This window comes from Ruditapes philippinarum, unplaced genomic scaffold (assembly GCF_026571515.1).
Source record: "Ruditapes philippinarum isolate M1 unplaced genomic scaffold, ASM2657151v2 ctg16363_1_1_1_1, whole genome shotgun sequence".
In the NCBI taxonomy this organism is placed as follows: domain Eukaryota; kingdom Metazoa; phylum Mollusca; class Bivalvia; order Venerida; family Veneridae; genus Ruditapes; species Ruditapes philippinarum.
Genome location: NW_026856466.1, coordinates 1 through 21,465, shown reverse-complemented (window position 1 = coordinate 21,465; position 21,465 = coordinate 1). Strand labels below are relative to the sequence as shown.

The 21,465-nt window shown below is 35.2% G+C and overlaps 1 protein-coding gene across 1 annotated transcript; it reads right to left on the bottom strand.

The window, feature by feature from the left end:
* Nucleotides 1-5,843: 5,843 nt before the first annotated feature.
* LOC132746653 (tetratricopeptide repeat protein 38-like) lies at nt 5,844-20,737 on the bottom strand (the record flags this gene model as incomplete). The annotated part of the gene is given in 12 exon segments (XM_060735876.1): nt 5,844-5,977; nt 6,985-7,058; nt 10,745-10,901; nt 11,939-12,104; nt 12,751-12,832; nt 14,384-14,479; nt 15,479-15,598; nt 17,141-17,216; nt 18,146-18,319; nt 18,890-19,049; nt 19,811-19,892; nt 20,660-20,737. Coding segments are annotated over 12 exon segments (1,350 nt in total), but the record flags the coding sequence as incomplete, so codon positions are not given.
* Between the last annotated feature and the right edge of the window lie 728 nt (nt 20,738-21,465).

Sequence of the window (21,465 nt, the reverse complement as noted above, 5' to 3'; positions counted from 1 at the left end):
GTTAACACTACTGTCTTGAAAAATCTAGAAATCTTACTATCTACTCTTAAGTCAACCTCTCGTCAGAAGTGAACAAGGGTGGAAACAAGTCAAAACATATATTTGATTTCTTATAGAGGGCAATTATTAAAGGTAGAATATAAAGACACTCAAACTGCATATGACTTTGTACATTTTAACTCTGTGAGTAATAATAATTCAGACGTCTCTCATCAAGTACAAGATATGCACTAACATTGAGTATCCAAGAAAATTTTAGTCGTCTGAGTGAGACACAGATGCGTTAACAATCAAGAGAGATCATACATACTTACTCGATAGTCAAGATCACGTTACTTTATTTGTTTAACTTAAGCCCATTTTTTAGATTTGAATTAGTTATGATAGCAACTGTTTATTTAATTGTAAGTATTATATCAATTGACTTGTAACGGAAGACTTCAATGAATTAACACATTTTTCACAACAAATTATTTCTTAGCAGATGAGGTTAATGAAAATAAGAAAATTACTAACAAACAATTTTCATCATTTTATATACACATCTATATATTATTACTAGAGTAAGTATAAAGTGATAATGCCACAGATTTAAGTTTGAATTTCCAAATAAGTTATATCTACTTCAGTTAGGCTATCTATATAGTTTGATCAAACCTGTAACCATGCTTTAATTCGTATCAGAGTTAGATGCACGTCCTTGTAATTCTCGTTATTTCACTCTCCCGCCATCCAGTCCTTTTGTTAGTGTTCCATCAGATTATATTGAAAAGAGGATGCTTCGCTTATTTAGAGCAACCACCTATCAAGAGGCATATATATGATTATACATTGTGTTTATGAAGTGGATTAAAGTTGGTGGTTAAAAGTGAAAAAGATGACAAAGACAGATTGTATCCCTTCTTTTTTCTCGTGCCAAGCATTGGTCCACCACAACTGATCTGACCATATAGTACAGACATAAACTCTCCTAAAAGGGGTGTATATTTGCTAAGAAAATTGGGAGAGAATTTGATTCTCGCCCCTAATCTAGTTTGGGAGAATTATGAAAGGAGAGGAGCCGAGTACCCATATAGAATATCACGAAACTTGCTGATTAAAACGTATGGATTGATAAATAGAGAGCTGCTTAAATGATCACCAGCACGTCATTGATATATCCATGGATGTGTAACCAACTGTTCCATGATAATTGCCATTTGAGCTCTTATTCATTCAATCATCACTATGAGCTCTGTTACACACCATTCAATCTTATGAATAAGATCCAACTTATTTTTGAATGACCGTTGAGCAGCCGAGAACATCGCGAACGATCACTGGCATTATTTGTTGGTCGAAATGATCTCTAATTAGCTATAGTCCTGCTCCTCAAGCATTATTTTCAGGGTAAAATGAACGAGAGCGACATAATCTGACTTAATTATAGTTTCATGATAGCTTTGATCTGTATGACCTCAAATGGTGCTCTATATTGTGCGTTAACTAATTACTGCAAGTTGATTTGTTATTAGTCAGACCTCATGTATTACAGATCATCTCTGGTGTAGAGACCAAGCTTTGTATAATAGATGTATCTCTGATTAGAGGCATATCTGTGTAAAACTCTTCGCTATAACGAGCAAAAGAACTGAATTCTCATCATGATTCAGATAAATTCTAACACCACGACACTTCTCTCAAGAAGAATTAGAGTCGATTATAGGCAAAGATACGAGACTGTCGATTAAAATCAAAGACATTGTCCTCGACCAAACAAACTCATTGCTAAATTTAATGTGCACTGTTAACATGTTGAATCTTAATCAACATTAGGAATTCGTTTTGGCGTTTAAGCGAGATATATATTGGTGCTCTCGAGCAAAATTTTTTTCCAATAGCGTTAACTCCAAACATCACATAATATATGCAAATCTTGGTCAATTATCTCAAATAACTATGATTGAATGTATAGCATTATATATTTAGCTATTTTAAAATATGGAATTACCCCCAGAACAGAGTTTCAATATATTCTATAACCATACATTAGAGCAATATTCCTAAATAAAATAATCTATTATAGGCCCTTTTTCTGTAGCAACCCATACATTATTTATGATTGAATATTTCCGCCATTAGACTAATTATTAGCCTTTCTAAAGATAGATAATAATTTAAATATACATACTTAAATTTGTTTGTAGTACACAATAGCAATAAATGTTGCTTTATAAACGTTATCAAATTTATCTCAGGCTTGATTTATCTCCCAAATTAGCTAATTTAGATATTTTACATTTAAATGTTGCGGAATTTATTAAGGCAAACGTAAAATTATACATTCATAAGTTCACAGACAATACTGATCGTAGAAGAAATATTATCGTATGATCACATGAGTGTGACTTCGGTACATCAAGTCGTATGATTCATCAATGATTATCACATCGACCTGTAAAGAGAACTTAGTTTTCTTATACAAAAACTAAGTAGTCATAATATTCTTGCTTTACCATCGACATGTTCTATATTCTCGGACTGAACGTGAATCATCAATTGGTGTTAACTTAAAAGCCCATTATGCACTCAAAAACAAATAATTCCTCATATTTTTTTTGATTAGTACACATGAAATGTTATAATGTTTAAAATGATAGTTTCAGGAGAATGTTAGATGCTCGTTACCTGAAGAAAAGTAGAGAAAAATGTAAATAATTTAGTCATAACAAATAACATCTTAACAAGATTGTATACTTTCACTTCCATACAAACAACCATACTAATTACATAAAATGTACTATTGCCAAAAGCCAACAGAACATGAGCAGAGACTGTTTCATGAAATTGGCCAGTGAATAAACTTTTAGATCCGTGAGTAAGAAAGTACACCAAAAAATCAAAAACCCTTTAGAGAACATGCAGAAAATATAGCATGCGTACTTCGCAGACCATTCACTCAATGGGCCTGTGTAGAATGTCCAAAGACCGAGATTGGACTCCTTTTACTCAACTCAACTCAGTTGTTCACAAATTGCGAAACACTATGTACATTGTGGAAGAGGAGCATATCTGTATAATCTGTTGTATAAACTTTAATGAAACATAAAAATCAACCTCCATATAGACTGTTAAGTACCCTAATTAAAACTCACTTCAGAACATTGAAAATAAACCTTTTGTTCCTATTAGATGCCGGGAATAAAAGTATATTACAAAAGAGAGAGTTCAGACATTCTATTGCATGTTTTTATTCATGATCTGAAGTTTACTACAAACGAGGATTACACAAAAAAAATAATATACTGGATCCTTTGTTCATGACGCTGATTGGTCCTGACTATTTACAAATAATTGAATTTTATATTTTCACAAGATAAACCAATACCAATCTCTATCTCCACAGAGCGGTGCTTAATAGCTGTTTCTTTTCATAACTTTGTTTGGCCAATAATATTAGTTAGATTGCTGGAGCCAACAAGATAATATGGATATAGTTGACCAAACTTACAAAATGTTAGACCTTTAATCACTGGAAGGAGTTATCATACTTAGATTTACTCCGCACCGAACCAACCAATCTTATATATACGATGTTTTGAAGAAATAGAAAAAAATGTCTTGAAATATAAATATTTGAACAACATATAGACTAATTCACACGGTAGATACCTCATTAAGAAAGAGATGATTCTCTATACAGCTTCATATATGAGATAATATCTGAGTCTAATCCAGTGTGCATTCCTCACAGAAGATAGCTAATGTTACTTTCTTTGATAGACTCCATTAAGTTGTTGTACCAACAAAATAAATCATATCGCGTATACACTAGCTTATTTGTCCAAGGAAACCCATTCCTTTCTTATTATTTCGCTTGATTAAACACTCTCTGTTACCGGTGACCTACCCGTAATGTGGTTTCACCAATTTGTCAACAAGATTAGATCCAGACTCCAGTCTTAAAATTAAGCTATTTCTTTCTAGTCCATGAGAGTAAAATACATATCTCATCATATCCTAACTCTATTCTTTGTGCTGCTTAAACAATTCTTGCGTTGAATCAGGACTGATTTCCATGTTGGACCGTTGACCCCAGGGGGCCCAACGAAAACGGCATAATACTCACAACATACAGTCAGCTTCCATATATTAGCGCCTTGCATACTACGCCAAGTTATGATAACAATATCTCATTCCTAACTCTGTGTTATGTATCCCGGACATCTCAATTTTTCAATTTATGTAAATCACAAATGCTAATCGGTTTTAACACTTTCTTGATCTCACATTAAGTGTATACCGAGCTCACATTAGGAAACCCCATAGTGGTGTGCAACAAAGTTTTCCTCTTAAGAACTAATCCAAATACCAAATTATGTGTTCTATCTCATGTATCAAGGGCTCTTTCCACCGGATTAGAATAGATAGATCGAATATCTCACATTTATCCTTAACCTTTCTACTTATTGTCATTGTCCAGGTATGAACCCACAAGATTTCCAATTTATTGAAATCACGATCTGAAACAGGTGAACACATGTATCACACTTTTTTAGCTGAGTTCCTATTGTCGTCTATTTAGTCATTTACTGATGGAAAGAAAAAGTCAGAGAGGGAATCACACATTGAATAGCCCAGGACCAGCAACTGCTTTCCGAGAAAATGATTAGAGTCTTCTACGTCTATTTATAACACCTATATTGATATAGAACTTTGACTCTATCTAGAGGGAATTCTCATTCCTATATTCAGTCATTCAACCAGAGAAAACCATTTAGTCTATGGTTGCTTAGTCCGATGACCCTCGACTCTATTGACTTCGCGATGGGTGGAATTCCAATTATTTAATAGCAGATACCAACCTACAGTATCATTTCATTCATAACCCTTTTTTATACATTGCTCTTAAGTTAATTGAGTCACACTAAAGATAGTAGCTGGTGCCTTAATTTCAAGTCGAGTGTGCCTGGAATACTTACATTTGTTTATCATATCAGATTCTCTGAGTCGACGACCTTGACCCAACTATTGGACACCCAACATGGCCCTAAACACAGTAACATCAACCGAATGTCTCCAAGACTTGCACATAACTACTATATATATCCAACGCCAAGTTTCGATTATACAATATCTCTATTCTCCTCAGACTCTTATTAAGTGTGACCGAAAATTCGCAGGTTTTCAATTTTTAAGTATACATAGCGAGTTTTGATCCTTGACCTTGGATCCCTCATAGCCGCTCAAAAAGCAAGGTTTAGGGGGGGTATATAGGAGTCAGCGATATGCCAATCCCAGTTTCCATATAAGGTTGCGTAGTATACCATACGTGATTACAATACCTCATTTCAAACTCTTCGAGTATGGTCCGGAAAACCATGATGTGGACCGACCGAACCTACGCCGACGGACCACATCATGGATTCCGACCGGACGATAACTGAGTTTGGGAATGACGACCGACAAGCGACTGGCCTATTGTTATTATCAAAAATACCTTCCCCTAAACTTCGTTTGGTGGTAGTAGTAGCATACCATTATATGGAAACTCGGTTGTTGATAAGCGTATAATCGCAAAATGTTGAACCCTTATGATCAGGTTTCCAGATCCTTTGCTATGATAAGTCTGAGTTTTAAAGAGATACTGAATAAGGTTGAATTTGAAACTTTGGGAATGGTACTGTGAAATGTGTTTGGCTGTGGTCAAAATTTGGCATCACAGAAGATCTTGACTATTACAGTAATCAAACTCATGTCTAAATATATAACCCGTGCACTTGTTGCCGTATTACAAACATGCTAAAAAGTCTACTATAAATCTGTTTAAAATTAATCAATAAATTGTCTGACTACACATTTTTTTTTTGGATCAAAAATGTCCTCAGAATAGTCAAGTTTTAACAAAAAGTTTCAATGACTAATGACTAATTTCTGTAACAGTCTGTCCGCCAATGGTGTGGATTCCTTCTGACTTTTTCTTTCCATCAGTAAATGACTAAAATAAGAAAAATAGTATAAAATTATATTTTTGTGGATTTGGTCTTCATAGCAATATGAAAGTAATATGGCAACTTTCAACCTGTAACTGCAAGTAACATAATTATTATGCTTAAGAAACGAACATTTCTTTCCTTAACTTAAGAAGTGGTAAACATGAATTTTATATCGTTTAAATGACAGTTTTAAGGCATAATAAATGTTTAACACGTGAAGAAAGTAAGGGCTGGATGTGAAATTGTTCGTCATAAAAGTAGCAACATGTAAACAAAGTAGTATTTTGATTCCATACAAAATATTAAATCATTTGAAATGTAAAAATTACCAAAATGTAACAGCGGTAAAGGATGGCTCAGGTGTAACTTTTTTGGAAACTATAATAGGACTCAAGAAATAAATAGTTTTTGAGAAATGAAAATGAAATCATTTCTAAGGCATAATGGACCTTTAAGGAAGTTCCCGGAATTCCATTATATCAAAATCAATTCATTTCATCTCCTATTATAATGCTCTCAAACAAGTATGTAATATTTTAATCATTTTGTAGTTTTGGAACTACCAAACTTTCCAACAAAACCTTAAGCACAAGTGTGACGCATGCGCCTGGGTGAGATTGTAGTATGTGAGAAATTCAAATTATATGAGCCGCGTCATGACAAAACCAATATAATGGGTTTGTGACCAGCATGAATCCAGACCAGCCTGCACATTCGGGCAGTCTGATCAGGATCCATGCTGTTCGCTTACAAACCCTATAACAAGTAGAGAAACTGATAGCAAACAGCATGGATCCTGATCAGACTGTGCGGGTGCGCAGTCTGGTCTGGATTCATGCTGGTCGCAAACCCATTATGTTGGTTATGTCATGATGCGGCTCATATGTTTTTAAGATTTTGGACTTCAATGGAGTTCCTTTAAAAATTAAAAATACTTTGTTTGAAAAAAGTTTTTTGCTTTTCAAAATGCATGACCTATTCTTTATAAGATTTGTTTTAAAATTGTTACTTGGCATATCTTTGGTTTTCTGGAAGTTTTGACTTCATTGCAGCATGGATAGCGAAAATATTGAACACATCTCTCTGAAATGATAAGAAATAAGAGCTGTCAGTAAATCAGCATGCTTGACTATTTTTAGTGCTTTTTTAGTAAAACAAAAGCCTGAATAATCTAAGAATTAACATAGCGTAAGATTTCATTCACAAATACAAAATTTATAATGTACATGACACAGTTATGAGTCTTGGATATTGACTAATATTATGTTTACAAAGGGCCTAAATTAATTTAGAATCCATGCCAAATATATAGGTCTTGGCATGTGATTTTAATCAAACAAACATCAATCAAGTTTGAAATGAATGCAATTAGTTGTTTTCTGAAAAAAAAATTTTGCGAGCAAAACTTAAACCAAACATTTTCTAAATTCACATAGTGCAATAATTCAATGATATTCCATGAATGTCATTTAACCCATTGCTTCATGAGCATTTTGTGAAAAATGGCTGTTTTCATTGAAAAGTCTTCCGTTACAAGTTCAAATTGCTATAATACTATAAAAACTGCTTCAACACTAATCAAACTTGGCACAAATGATGACTGGACCATTGCCCTTGCAACAACATGCTCAGACTAAAATTTTCTGTTACCATGGCAATGAGGGGACATCTCAAAATTGCCAAAAATCACTATTTTGCGTTGATTTTTTCCATCAAAATTGATTTCAAAGTGCTGCAACTTCTCAATGGATTGAGATAGAGTCAAATGCTTTTCAGCGTTGGTTACACGTTACCTTATGATCAATCTGGGGTCATTTACAGCCTCTCACAAGTCCAAAATTTTCTTGGCGATGAGGGGGACTCCGCCCCCCTTCAAACCCCCCCAAACAGAAGGGGGCACATCCCCCTTCTTGCAACCCCCTGATGTATCTTTTGGTTGGGGGGCCGCGCCGAAAAAGAGGTCACTTTTTTTAACAACATTTCTCAACCAAAAACAAGTGTTTGGGGCCTAAATAAGGCATTTTTTCATCATTTGAGACAACAAAAAGGGGGGGGGTGAAAAGGGCGTTAAAAGGCGTGTATATGAAGTAATGGGTTAACAGAAAATTATGAAAATACTTGAAATTACCCTAAATCGCGTTTTTTCATGTTTAAACATGGCCTGTCATATAAATTTGATGAAAAATTGTTGTTTTGTAGATTTTTTTATTTTTTTCATTAACCCATTGCTTCATGAGCATTTTGTGAAAAATGGCTGTTTTCATTGAAAAGTCTTCCGTTACAAGTTCAAATTGCTATAATACTATAAAAACTGCTTCAACACTAATCAAACTTGGCACAAATGATGACTGGACCATTGCCCTTGCAACAACATGCTCAGGCTTAAATTTTCTGTTACCATGGCAACGAGGGGACATCTCAAAATTGCCAAAAATCACTATTTTGCGTTGATTTTTTCCATCAAAATTGATTTCAAAGTGCTGCAACTTCTCAATGGATTGAGATAGAGTCAAATGCTTTTCAGCGTTGGTTACACGTTACCTTATGATCAATCTGGGGTCATTTACAGCCTCTCACAAGTCCAAAATTTTCTTGGCGATGAGGGGGACTCCGCCCCCCTTCAAACCCCCCCAAACAGAACGGGGCACATCCCCCTTCTGGCAACCCCCTGATGTATCTTTTGGTTGGGGGGCCGCGCCGAAAAAGAGGTCACTTTTTTTAACAACATTTCTCAAACAAAAACAAGTGTTTGGGGCCTAAATAAGGCATTTTTTCATCATTTGAGACAACAAAAAGGGAGGGGGGTGAAAAGGGCGTTAAAAGGCGTGTATATGAAGTTATGGGTTAAAGATTAAGGTTACGTTTGCATTATTTAACATGTAGGTTTGGTCACAAGTGTTGTTTTGTCCAAGCATTAATAAAATCCTTATATAAAATAATAAACTTATGACCAACTTAAAGAAAATATTGAGAAATTTGATACCGAATGTCAAAGACAAATTTGAAGACTGACAGTCAGACTGACCTACAGACCAACATACTGACAAGGTAACTCCTACAAATCACCCCTAAAGTTCATTTTTTTTTTTAATATAATTTCTTAAATTATAAATTAATTATAATTACTAAAACTTTTGAATTGACTAATAATGGTACATACTGACTAAAACTGGTGAAACTAGAACTGCCACTATCATGGCGTGAATACCCCCGCATACCACTTTGTCAGAATCAACAGTGGCCATTTAGAGCTCAAGGACAACCTCCCTGCCAAACCTGAGGTTACTAAGCCAGTGCATTGCTAAGTTATGTATTCTACATGCTTCAAATGTGAAAATGTCAAAATCAATACATTGCGGACAGGACATTCTTTAGCAATTGAGAAGAAAAGCTTTTTTTCTGTCAAGGTCCCTGTGACCTTGACCTTTGACCCAGTGACCTCAAAATCAATAGGGGTCACCTTATAGTCATGATCAACATCCATGCCGAATATGAAGACTGTGGGTCAAAGGAATCTTAAGTTATTGGGCGGACAAGCTTTTTGAAGTCAAGGCCCCTGTGACCTTTGACCTGGTGACCTCAAAATCAATAGGGGTCATCTACTAATCACGACTAACCTCCATGCCAAATAGGAAGACTGTGGGTCAAAGAAATCTTAAGTTATAGGGCGGACAAGCTTTTTGAAGTCAAGGCCCCTGTGACCTTGACCTTTGACCTGGTGACCTGAAAGTCAATAGGGGTCATCTACTAATCATGACTAAGCTCCATGCCAAATATGAAGACTGTGGGTCAAAGGAATCTTAAGTTATTGGGCGGACAAGCTTTTTGAAGTCAAGGCCCCTGTGACCATGACCTTTGACCTGGTGACCTCAAAGTAAATAGGGGTCATCTACTTATCATGACTAGCCTCAATGCCAAATATGAAGACTGTGGGTCAAAGGAATCTTAAGTTATTGGTCGGACAGCTTTTTGATGTCAAGGCCCCTGTGACCTTTGACCTGGTGACCTCAAAGTCAATAGGGGTCATCTACTAATCATGACTAACCTCAATGCCAAATATGAAGACTGTGGGTCAAAGGAATCTTAAGTTATTTGGCGGACAAGCTTTTTGAAGTCAAGGCCCCTGTGACCTTTGACATGGTGACCTCAAAATCAATAGGGATCATCAACTAATCATGACTAACCTCCATGCCAAATATGAAGACTGTGGGTCAAAGGAATCTTAAGTTATTGGTCGGACAAGCTTTTTGAAGTCAAGGCCCCTGTAACCTTGACCTTTGACCTGGTGACCTCAAAATCAATAGGGGTCATCTACTAATCATGACTAACCTCCATGCCAAATATGACGACTGCAGGTCAAAGGAATATTAAGTTATTGGGCGGACAAGCTTTTTGAAGTCAAGGCCCCTGTGACCTTGACCTTTGACCTAGTGACCTCAAAATCAATTGGGGTCATCTACTAATCATGACTAACCTCCATGCCAAATATGAAGGCTAGGGGTCAAAGGAATCTTAAGTTATTGGGCGGACAAGAAAAAACCGACGGACGGCCGGATGGCCAGACGGACGGACAAGCTGATTCCAGTATACCCCCCTTACAACTTTGTTGTGCGGGGGTATAATAACTAATAGTGGCATATACTGACTTAAACTGTTGAAGTGGCGTGATTAGTTTTTGAAAATGTTTGACACTCTACACGATCTGGCTTTTAAAAACATGTACTTAACTAACACAGGATAGTTTTTTTTTGTTCCCAGTATACCATTACCTGAGCATGACTGCCTCCATTTTTCCAGATGTGATATTTCAGAGGTTTCAGGATTTCAACAGCAGTATCATATTCCCCATCATCGTAGGCATTTAGTGCCTCCATTAGAGGTAGAGTGACTTCTGAGTAAACCTGGGCATTATCACCTTTACCTTCCCTGAAATAAATATGAGCCGTGTCACAACAAAACCAACATAATGGGTTTGTGACCAGCATGGATCCAGACCAGCCTGCGCATCTGCGCAGTCTGATCAGGATCCATGCTGTTTGCTTGCCAACCCTATTACAAGTAAAGAAACTGATAGGGAACAGCATGGATCCTGATCAGACTGCACGGATGCGCAGGCTTGGTCACGATTCATGCTGGTTGCAAACTCATTATGTTCGTTTGGTCGTGACGCGGCTCATATACAGAATTGATGCCTGTATTATACAATATCTTTTAAGATACAATAAATACTGGACTTAGACCTTAACCCTTTCGCTGCCAGAGGGTTATTGTTTTATTGATCACCTATTTGCCAGAGGGTTTTCTAAGAAATTACTATACAATTAATTAATATAATTATTATTATTTGTTATTAGTATTATAATAATTATACATGTTTCCAAATCTGTGAATATAATAATAACTATTGTCAATGGTATAATTTTCTTTATATTTATTATTATTTTTATTATTATTTATTTATTATTATTACTATTATTATTATAGAAACGGCTTAAGCCGTACATATGGCAAATACACCGAAAATAACAGGGACGGCTTATGCCGTCCCTATGGCAGTGAAAGGGTTACTTGTTGAAAAAACTTGTTGAAAAAAATTTTGTTTATTTTCCTGCCAAAAGTCTATAACTAAAAATATCTGACCAATAACTTTCACCCAATCTAAAAATTTGACTGTAATAAGGTTTAGGTATAAACAAGGTACACAGCTGTCAAAACAATATTGGGACTTAAGTTTTGCAGCTGTATACATACTAGTCAAATAGAATCAGTATTGTTCTAAACGAAGCATAATTAATGTCCTCTTTATTCATTATTGCTGCTGCAAACAAACACTTTACACTGTTCTGAATCTGTTTTGAAACCTGTGCATTTTTTTGTATGCCTGGGTCTTTTGTTACAAAGTAATCATACTAAAAGGATTGACTTTTTATTAAAAATTTTTGCCTATTATTGAAAGTACTAACTTTATTGTTGCTTTAATGCTGGCTACCAGACGGTCAGCCTCGTCCTTATGTTTTGACCCGAGGCACACCATCATTGTGTTGAGGTCATAGTATGACCAAATGTTGTCTTCAATGTGATCTTTAGCCACGTCAAAACACTCAGACCACCTCGATTGCATGTCAAAACCTTGATAAAAAAGTGGAAGAAGATAAAAACTTTTTTAAAGCAATTTGAAACAGAAATGAAAGTGAAAGTAAAATACATTTTAAAGTCATTTTGACAAAAAAAATGAAACTATAACACTTTTAGTCTATAGTCAATTTTAGACAGAAAAAAGGAGAAGTGCAAAATGCACAAGATTAATTTTATGTTTCTTGCTGATTTTTGGCACTTCAAATGTGTATTCAAACATATCAAAATTCAAAACTGAAATTATAAATTATCAATATAAATTTATATTGTTACAATTGGACACAGTGGCTTTCTAATGCACTATGTATACCATCATGCTAGTGCAGTAAAGAGTTACCTCCTATTAAATCATATAAGGAGTTAACCTGTTACTGCACTTAGGTGATGATATCATTATTGCACAACCATTAAATCACTACATCTTCGGATCTATAATATCATGGGGCAATTTCAGTTGTATGCAGTAAAAGTTATTTTCTTGCATTTCAAGAAAGGCAAAACTATGAGTAATACTGTAATAGCTAAAAATCATAATAACGTATGGGTCTAACTCAGATCAAAGTAATTTCTTAGATTATAATTAATGTAATCAACCTTGGGCTTCTAGGTGATTTCTAAGATTAATTGTTTTATAGCAAACCTTCTGCTTCTAATCTAAAGCACAATGAGGCCACATCTGTCACACTGAACATCGTCTTCTTGGATTTCATAAAAGGCAAAACCTATATTAACAAAAAATGCCTTTATTAATTTATTCAAATATATTTTAATTTGGTTGTGTTGGAAGTTATAAGCTTATTGAAACACTCTTGAAACAGTTCCTGGAACCAACCTGTACTAAGCAAAGAGTGTAAAGTGTTTTGCTCACAGAAACAACTACATGCCCCTGATTGGGTTTTAACCTAAGTGGCTTGCAATCCTTAGATTACTAGTCCGATGTAAAAGCCACTCAGCCATGCTGCCACTCAAATGTCTTAATTGCAAATAACTGAATAAAGCACTGAAAAACAAAAATATATACATGTGTAGTCCATCAGATGACAGCTTAAATCTTTGTCATTTTGATCTAATAAATCGATTGGTAACACTTTCAAACCGATTAATTAACGTTTTCATATGTTTTTATGAGAAAATTGAGTGCTTTCCGGTTTTTCGGTGCTATCCGGTGCTTTCCGGTTTTTCTATGCACCGTCATTTTCCTGAAAAGCTCATCTGTATAATTATGCTTTATATAATGAATGCCAAGAGTGCCTACATAATGTCATCTTAGTGCAGTAATGAGTTAATCCTATCTAAATTTATAAGCAGTTAACCCATAACTGCACTAAGGTGAAGATATATGTACAATGTATCTTAATAAATAAACATGTTTACTGTACAAAATATATATACCAAAAATGTAAAGGTAACAATGGCAACTTTAAGCTTTAATGATGCAGAAAGACTTCTGAGTGACATTCCCATTTGTGTATCATCTTATGTATATTAAGGAACAACTTTAATTGGTCAAAGAAGACATACACTAAAACTCCTGGCATTATTCTATTAATCAAATGGGCATTTGAGAATTACCACCAACCTACTTTAACCCATTACTTCATGAGCATTTTGTGAAAAATGGCTGTTTTCATTGAAAAGTCTCCCGTTACAAGTTCAAATTGCTATAATACTATAAAAACTGCTTCAACCCTAATCAAACTTGGCACAAATGTTGACTGGACCATTGCCCTTGCAACAACATGCTCAGGCTTAAATTTTCTGTTACCATGGCAACGAGGGGACATCTCAAAATTGCCAAAAATCACTATTTTGCGTTGATTTTCCATCAAAATTTATTTCAAAGTGCTGCAACTTCTCAATGGATTGAGATAGAGTCAAATGCTTTTCAGCGTTGGTTACACGTTACCTTATGATCAATCTGGGGTCATTTACAGCCTCTCACAAGTCCAAAATTTTCTTGGCGATGAGGGGGACTCTGCCCCCCTTCAAACCCCCCAAACAGAAGGGGGCACATCCCCCTTCTGGCAACCCCCTGATGTATCTTTTGGTTGGGGGGCCACGCCGAAAAAGAGGTCACTTTTTTTAACAACGTTTCTCAAACAAAAACAAGTGTTTGGGGTCTAAATAAGGCATTTTTTCATCATTTGAGACAACAAAAAGGGGGGGGGGGGTGAAAAATGCATTAAAAGGCGTGTATATGAAGTAATGGGTTAAGTGACTGTTAGCACTTAAAAAGAAGCTATTCAAAGAATAGAAAAAACATTTGCACTTACATGATTGTCAAGAATACTCATACAAGTTTCAAAGTCACCATTCTCAAAATGATAGAGTGCCCAGTGCCAATAATTGTGACATAATAACCCATTGTCCTGAAATAGTGACATCATAAACATAATAACATTTGTGAAATAACAACCCACTGTCCTGAAACAGTAAAATGATAAATATAATAACATTTGTGACATGTTACAACCAATTGTCTTGAAATAGTGACATCATAAACATAATAACATTTGTGACATAATAAGTCATTGTCCTGAAATAGTAAAATCATAAATATAATAACATTTGTGACATGGTACAACCCATTGTCCTGAAAAAGTGACATCATAAATGAAAACACTTATGACTGTGAAATAACAACCCACTGTCCTAAAATAGTGACATCATAAATATAATTATAATTGTGACATAACAAATAATAATGGTGCCGTGGAAAGGCATTGGTTGCAACGGAAAGTCACTGGCTGCTTAAGAGGTTGCTATTGAAGTCAGAAATTGCTTTGAGAAGTCACTGGTTGCAATGGAAAGTCAGTGGATGCTATGGAAGTCAAAGGCTGCTATGATAGTCAGTGATTGCTATGGGAAGTCACCAGTTGCCATGGAAGACCATGGTTGCTATTGAAAATTATCAAATATCTAAGCTAAAGCCTCCATAGTATAATAGAATAAGTGTTTTTTGCTTTTACTGTAGACATATAAGGAAAATCCATGACCCTATAGGCAGGCCAATTTTGGCCCTATGGCTTTTTTTCAAACAAACTTGGTAGACATTCACTAAAAGATGATCCATGCTGAACATCTAAGCTCTGGCTATGTGGCCTTTTAAAAAAGAAGATTTTTAAAGTTTCTTTTTATTTTCCGTTGCCATGACAACCAGATTTCTGCATGGAATTCACTTCTTTGAACAATTTTTGACCATCCTAGGAACATTCCTATGAAGTTTGGATGAAATTGGCTTAGCAGTTTATGAGGAGATGTCGTTTAAAGTAAAGTTTACGGATGGACAAACTTTGTGACAGGTAAGCTAAAAGAAGTATAATTATAATTTTCATAATTTCCGGCAGAAAGAAACTACATGTACTTACGTTCCAGTTTTTTTCTGTTTCCTCCATAAACTTAATTCCTTCTCCGTACTCCCCAGTCATCTCCTTACAATGTGCCACACAATGTGCTGCCCACGCATCGTAACGATTGATGTCTAACGCCTTTAAAGTAAGACAATTTTCATTCATACTTAAATGTAAATCCACAATTTTTCAGTGCATTAGTTAATACTATCTGGAAAAGCGGGAAGATGCATTTAAGGTCTCAACCCGGTACGGAATTAGACCGAACCCATTGTAGTCTAGAAAGTAGTTCTTTAAAATTATGAAATGGCCCAATTTAAGTCATCTCTAGTTAGATTGGTCATAATTAAAGTGTATTTATTGCATGTGTGTAGTTTTTGTGTGTTAAATGATGACTTTAAAAGTTGTTTTTTGTGTATTCTCCAGGAACTCATTTGTTGGTGGAAGGATTAAAGATGTACTACCCACCAGCTGTCAGGAGTTTTTAAAGTGGTGAATTTAAACAGTGTTACAACAGAATGAAGATTTCTGAAAAAAGTAGATGGCTAACCTATTATATTTTGGGCATCATTTGACTTAGATAGTGTTAATGTTTAAAGTTGAAGACAGTATATAAATCATCAAGAACAGTGGAATCCAGAATTAAACCTCAAATTTGACTGATTTACTATAGAACTAATAGTACGAAAATTCACCGGGCCGAGTCCTTAAAGCCTGAGCCAGCAGGGTGTCCCCAAGTGCTTCTGCAGATGTTAATGCATGAAATAAAGGTGCATTTATTAAGCGCTATTCTTTTATTTCGGCATCATTGTATACATCTTGCTCAGTAATTTCCCTTTTTATTATCTTTTTTTCATATATAGAACCCATTTTATTCAGTTATTTCCCTTTTTATTATCTGTTTTTCATATAATAAGAAACCATTCCTCGTGCTAGTGTGATGTCATTTGACAGTGACATTTTAATAATGAAGCTTTCAAGATGACGCTCCAAATAATGCATATAAATGTACACGATTGGCCCATGCTCATATGACTTTATCTGTTAATGCATTTTTCTTCTTCGTTAATGTATATCTTCATGTACTTGTGTAGTTGTTATGCAAGGATAAGTATGAGTACATAAGAATATGACACTTAATTGTTAAGAAAGCATTAAGCTTATTTAAACCACCTTGTATGATCCACTGGTAAAGTAGCACATACATGTGAACTCTCCCTCTTTAAGCAGGAGACTCCCAGTTTCTGCAGCAATATTTTCAAAGATTTTTCTTAAAACAAACACATGAAGCACTATTTTCACAAATCAAAGAAATCTCCCTATTTTTGATGTCAGAACTTCCTTCTTTGTTTATTTCAAATTGTAAAATCTCTTTTTGAAGAAAAACCTCCCACTTGATCATCGAAAAAAAGTTCACATGTATGGTAGCAAAGCACATTTAACTAAAACAGGTCCTTACAATATGACTTGTTAAGATGTACAGATGTTGCAGTACTCCACTGTATGCCGCTGTTTCCCCCCGAGATGATTTTCAAACAATAATTGCGCCGTTAAAAAGTCATCCTCATATGTGGGCTTTGACAATGTTGTCAGGTACACAAAAGAGGAAAGTATGGTCAATACTATTAATATAGAGTCAAATTTAAAAGAGGTATAACAAAATAATTTGTGATATATCACCTGTTTTGCAGTCTTTTCAGCTTTAGCATACATGTTTGATTCTTCCAAACCAAAGGCATACATCCCTAGAAGGTCACTGAAATAAAACACATATCATTTATAGTGGTCAATGTTTTACAGTGGTTAAAACATTAGAAAGGTTGGTGAACTGTATTGATGCAGTTTTTATAGTGGTAAAAGTTCATAGTGGCTATAAGGATAGTTGAAGTACTGTTTTGATACAGCATTTATAGTGGTCAAAGTTTCATAGTGGTTAAAAGCCTTAAGGATAGCTGAAATAGTGTTATAATACATTTTTTACAGTGGTCAAAGTTTTATAGTGGATCATAGTGGTTATATGGATGGTTGAAGTACTGTTTTGATACAGTGTTTATAGTGGTCAAAGTTTCATAGTGTTTCATAGTGGTTTTAAGGATGGTTGGTGTACTGTATTGATACAGTTTTTATAGTGGTCAAAGTTTCATAGTTTTTCAAAGTGGTTTTAAGGATGGTTGGTGTACTGTATTGATACAGTTTTTGTAGTGGTCAAAGTACAGAGAATGAATGTAGTCTTATTGAAGTTACAAGTAATCATAGTGGTTATATAAATACATGTAAGTGTTTACAAGCCGTAAAGTATTAAAGTGTTTAAGAGGTATTGCAATTAATGGCTAAAAACTCTTATTTTATTTTGTGCAAAGTATAAATATCCCGGTATGACTAGATTTTGGAAAAGGCCCCTTTCTGCGAAAAGGACTTGGCATGACCGGAAAGGGCCGATTATATGCTTATTAACAGCATTTTCAAATGATTTCACTAAATATGATTACAATTTATTAAAACAAATACCTGCGTATTTAAACTGATATCCTTTCCCATATTTGTTGAGATTTTAAAGATAAAACTATCAGTTCTCAAACGCACTGATTGGAAATGAAAATATTTGAAATAAAATATTACTGATATCTAATTAAATCAAAGTTAAATAAACAAATATATCTATAGTTTTGTCCATGTTTGACTTACCCATAGAACGGTGTGTCGGGCTTCCAGTACGGTAACACTCTTGCGCAGCTGTCCCTTAATCCCTGTGATCCACCATTGACAACATATATATCATGGAGGAACTTTAATGACATCATGTCCATTGGATTCTCTACAAGAATGTCCTCCCATACATCCGAGGCTTTGTCCAGTTTTCTAAAATAAAATTTAAAACACCGTACTTTACAGCAGCAAAGATTCATGATATTTTTCAAGAAAATGTTTACCTTTTAATACATTATCAAAAGTTTTCTTGAAAATTCATCATGAATCTTTATAGTAATAGATCCCGACTATGTTGAGTGATAAACTTTAATGAGTTACTAATAAATTGTTAAACAAAAGCACTGCCTGTAGTGTTAATGCTTGTTTGTTAAAATAATCTTTTTTGACATTAAAAAGGGGGCATAGCTCCAAAACAAAGCTTTCAGAATTATGCCCCTTGTCTTACAAATTGCTTCTTGTATTCCAAGCTTCATTTTGATAGATAACTTTAAAAATTGTTTGAGTTATTGATTACATCAGGTACGTATATAAAAACGTACCTGATTACATAAATGTTTTTCCATGACATCAACAATGACTGTAGACAACAACAACAATGCTGCAGCAATCATATATAATATCTCAATTTTTTCTTCTAAACAGACATTAGCTACTCAATGATCAAATGGAAGATGGCCTTTAACACAGCTTTAACTGTAGATCAAATAAAAGCAGTTTTACCCTTCAGACAAGTAAACCACAGCCTGCGCATGTTTTTGTTCCCATGGTTTCACGTGTGGCTGCTTTGCCATCTCGGCCAGCTTGTAGACTTCCTGTGCGTGCGCGTAATCTTTGTGGACAAACTGAAATGTGGCTCCCAGCTTGAGGGCATGACCAATTACTGAAATCAGATCAACAGCCTATCGTTATAAATAAATGTACAAAAAAGATCAGTTTGGTTCATTTTTAACCAGCTCGCATAGCTCAATCGGTTAGAGCATGAGACTTGTAATCTCGTCATTGTGGGTTCGATTCCCAGGCTGGCCAACTAAAATTTGTAACTAATCAGTCTTTCGGATGAGACTTTATAATCGAGGTCCCGTGTATGGGTGCTTAAACACTTGGCACGCTAAAGAACCAGGAGAAGCTTCTGGATTGGGGCATCTTTCTTTTTGCACTATCTTCCAAAAATCTAAAATGACTAATACTCTTCTGGAGGACTTGCCCAAATGGGCAACCAGTGGCAAGTATAAATAAATGGAAATACACACACACACACACACATGCATGCATGAACGCACAAACACACACATCAGTTTGGACAATGACTGTTTCAACTGAATCAAGTTTTGTCCGTGGGTTGCGCGCACTCTACTTTTCTCAGTGTTGAATACAATGTACTTAAATAAAACTTTAACAGAAAAAGTGGCATTTAATTCGACTTACTACTGTAGTCAGGCAGAAATATGGTGATTTATACGTTAAATACTGCAAAATCACTCATTAATCGTATATTACATGAAAAGTATTACTTGACTCTTGAATCTTCTTACTAATTTCTTAAAATCATAGTATATTTTTTGTCTTCAAGTTTTATTTCCTTGATACACTTTGGCTCATCTGGAGGCATGCATCTTTAAATAGAACTGCTTCAAGACTTACAAAAGTTGGGGTCTGCTTGAAACATGTTCTTCATACATCCCTCAGTCCCGCCCACACTTTCATCATCATATCTGTTCACCATCTGTATATAATAAAACAAGACAACATACCTTAGAGACAAATAAATAAATTTCATTCTTTTGAAAGGGTAAACATAAGTTTATAACATTGAAATAATGTTTTTGAAGCATGCTAAATGCTTATTACCAGACAAAATAGCTTTGAATGTGTAATTATCTGTCATAAATGTAGCGAAAAGCTAACAAAGTAGTATTTTGACTATGACCATACAAAATACTAAATCACTACAACTGTACTTATTGCTGAAAAGAAACAGAAGCAAACTATGATTAAGGGTTAAACTTCCTTGGAAACTATAACTGGACATCTAAACTAAAATAAAAACGTTTGAGAAATAATAATAAAAGCATTTCTTGGGCAATATGGGCCTTTAACATGATCCATCCATCAACACATTTGTACAATGTAGACCTTGCCACTTACATTCTGCTACGTCCGCTTGTACAAATCAGATAGCCTCGTGTTTCGATGCTCTTTCTATTGCATAATGTGCCTACCTGAGGCAGTAGGAAACAAATGAGCCCCGTCACGACAAAACCAACATAATGGGTTTGCGACCAGCATGGTTCAAGACTAGCCTGCGCATCCGCGCAGTCTGATCAGAATCCATGCTGTTCGCTATCAGTTTCTCTATTTTTTTACAGGGTTTGTAAGCGAACAGCATGGATCCTGATCAGACTGCACGGACGCGCAGGCTGGTCTGGATCCATGCTGGTCGCAAACCCATTATGTTGCTTTTGTCGTGACGCGGCTCATATAAAGTTGTACCTGAGTAAGGCAGGCATCAAACATCTTACAGGCTTCATCACTGGATGTAGAAAAGTCAAGACCAAATGTCTTCCAGTCCTGAAGAAAAAAAATACTTCAGTAAAACTGTTAAATTTGAACAGTATTTACATCAATTCAATTCAAAGCTAAGGTGAAGTTTATCTGACCCGCTCTCAAGTTTGGTTTCTCCTGCTGGTGTCATATGAAGAAAGATGTGGCCCCAAACAATACTCGAACATACGATCCCTTGGTTTGAGAGACAGACATCTGGTCTCTAGCCTTGCTAGTGTTCAATGTTTATACATGTATATTGTTCAATGCAGTGACATCTATATGACATACATCATACACAAGAATGGAAACGTCGAATTTGTGAAGACGGATAAACGAAATCTTACAACGGAACTTCCTCTAAATCTATGATGTCATCCAATTGCGTGTCAATTCACCATTAATTTAAAATGGCCACAGAGACGTCAATTTACATAATTATTTGTGGATATAATTTCACGTTATGTAATCCCTACGTTAGATTTAAGACTAATTTTCTTATGACATCAAACATTTATAAATGCGTAAACAAGGTTGAAAAAATACGGTAACTTTAGAAAAATACATTTGGGCTGTCGTCTTTTGTGCAAAACATCGAAGAAACATATTCAGACGTTATACAATCGATATCTGAATCCCTGGAAGGCGGTCGTCTGCTTCTTGGCAACACGGACAGCGACGGAATAGGCCAATCGTTTACGATTGTTTACGAATTTACTTAAAAATTGTTCGTGGCCTTGTTTCGTGGCCTTGTT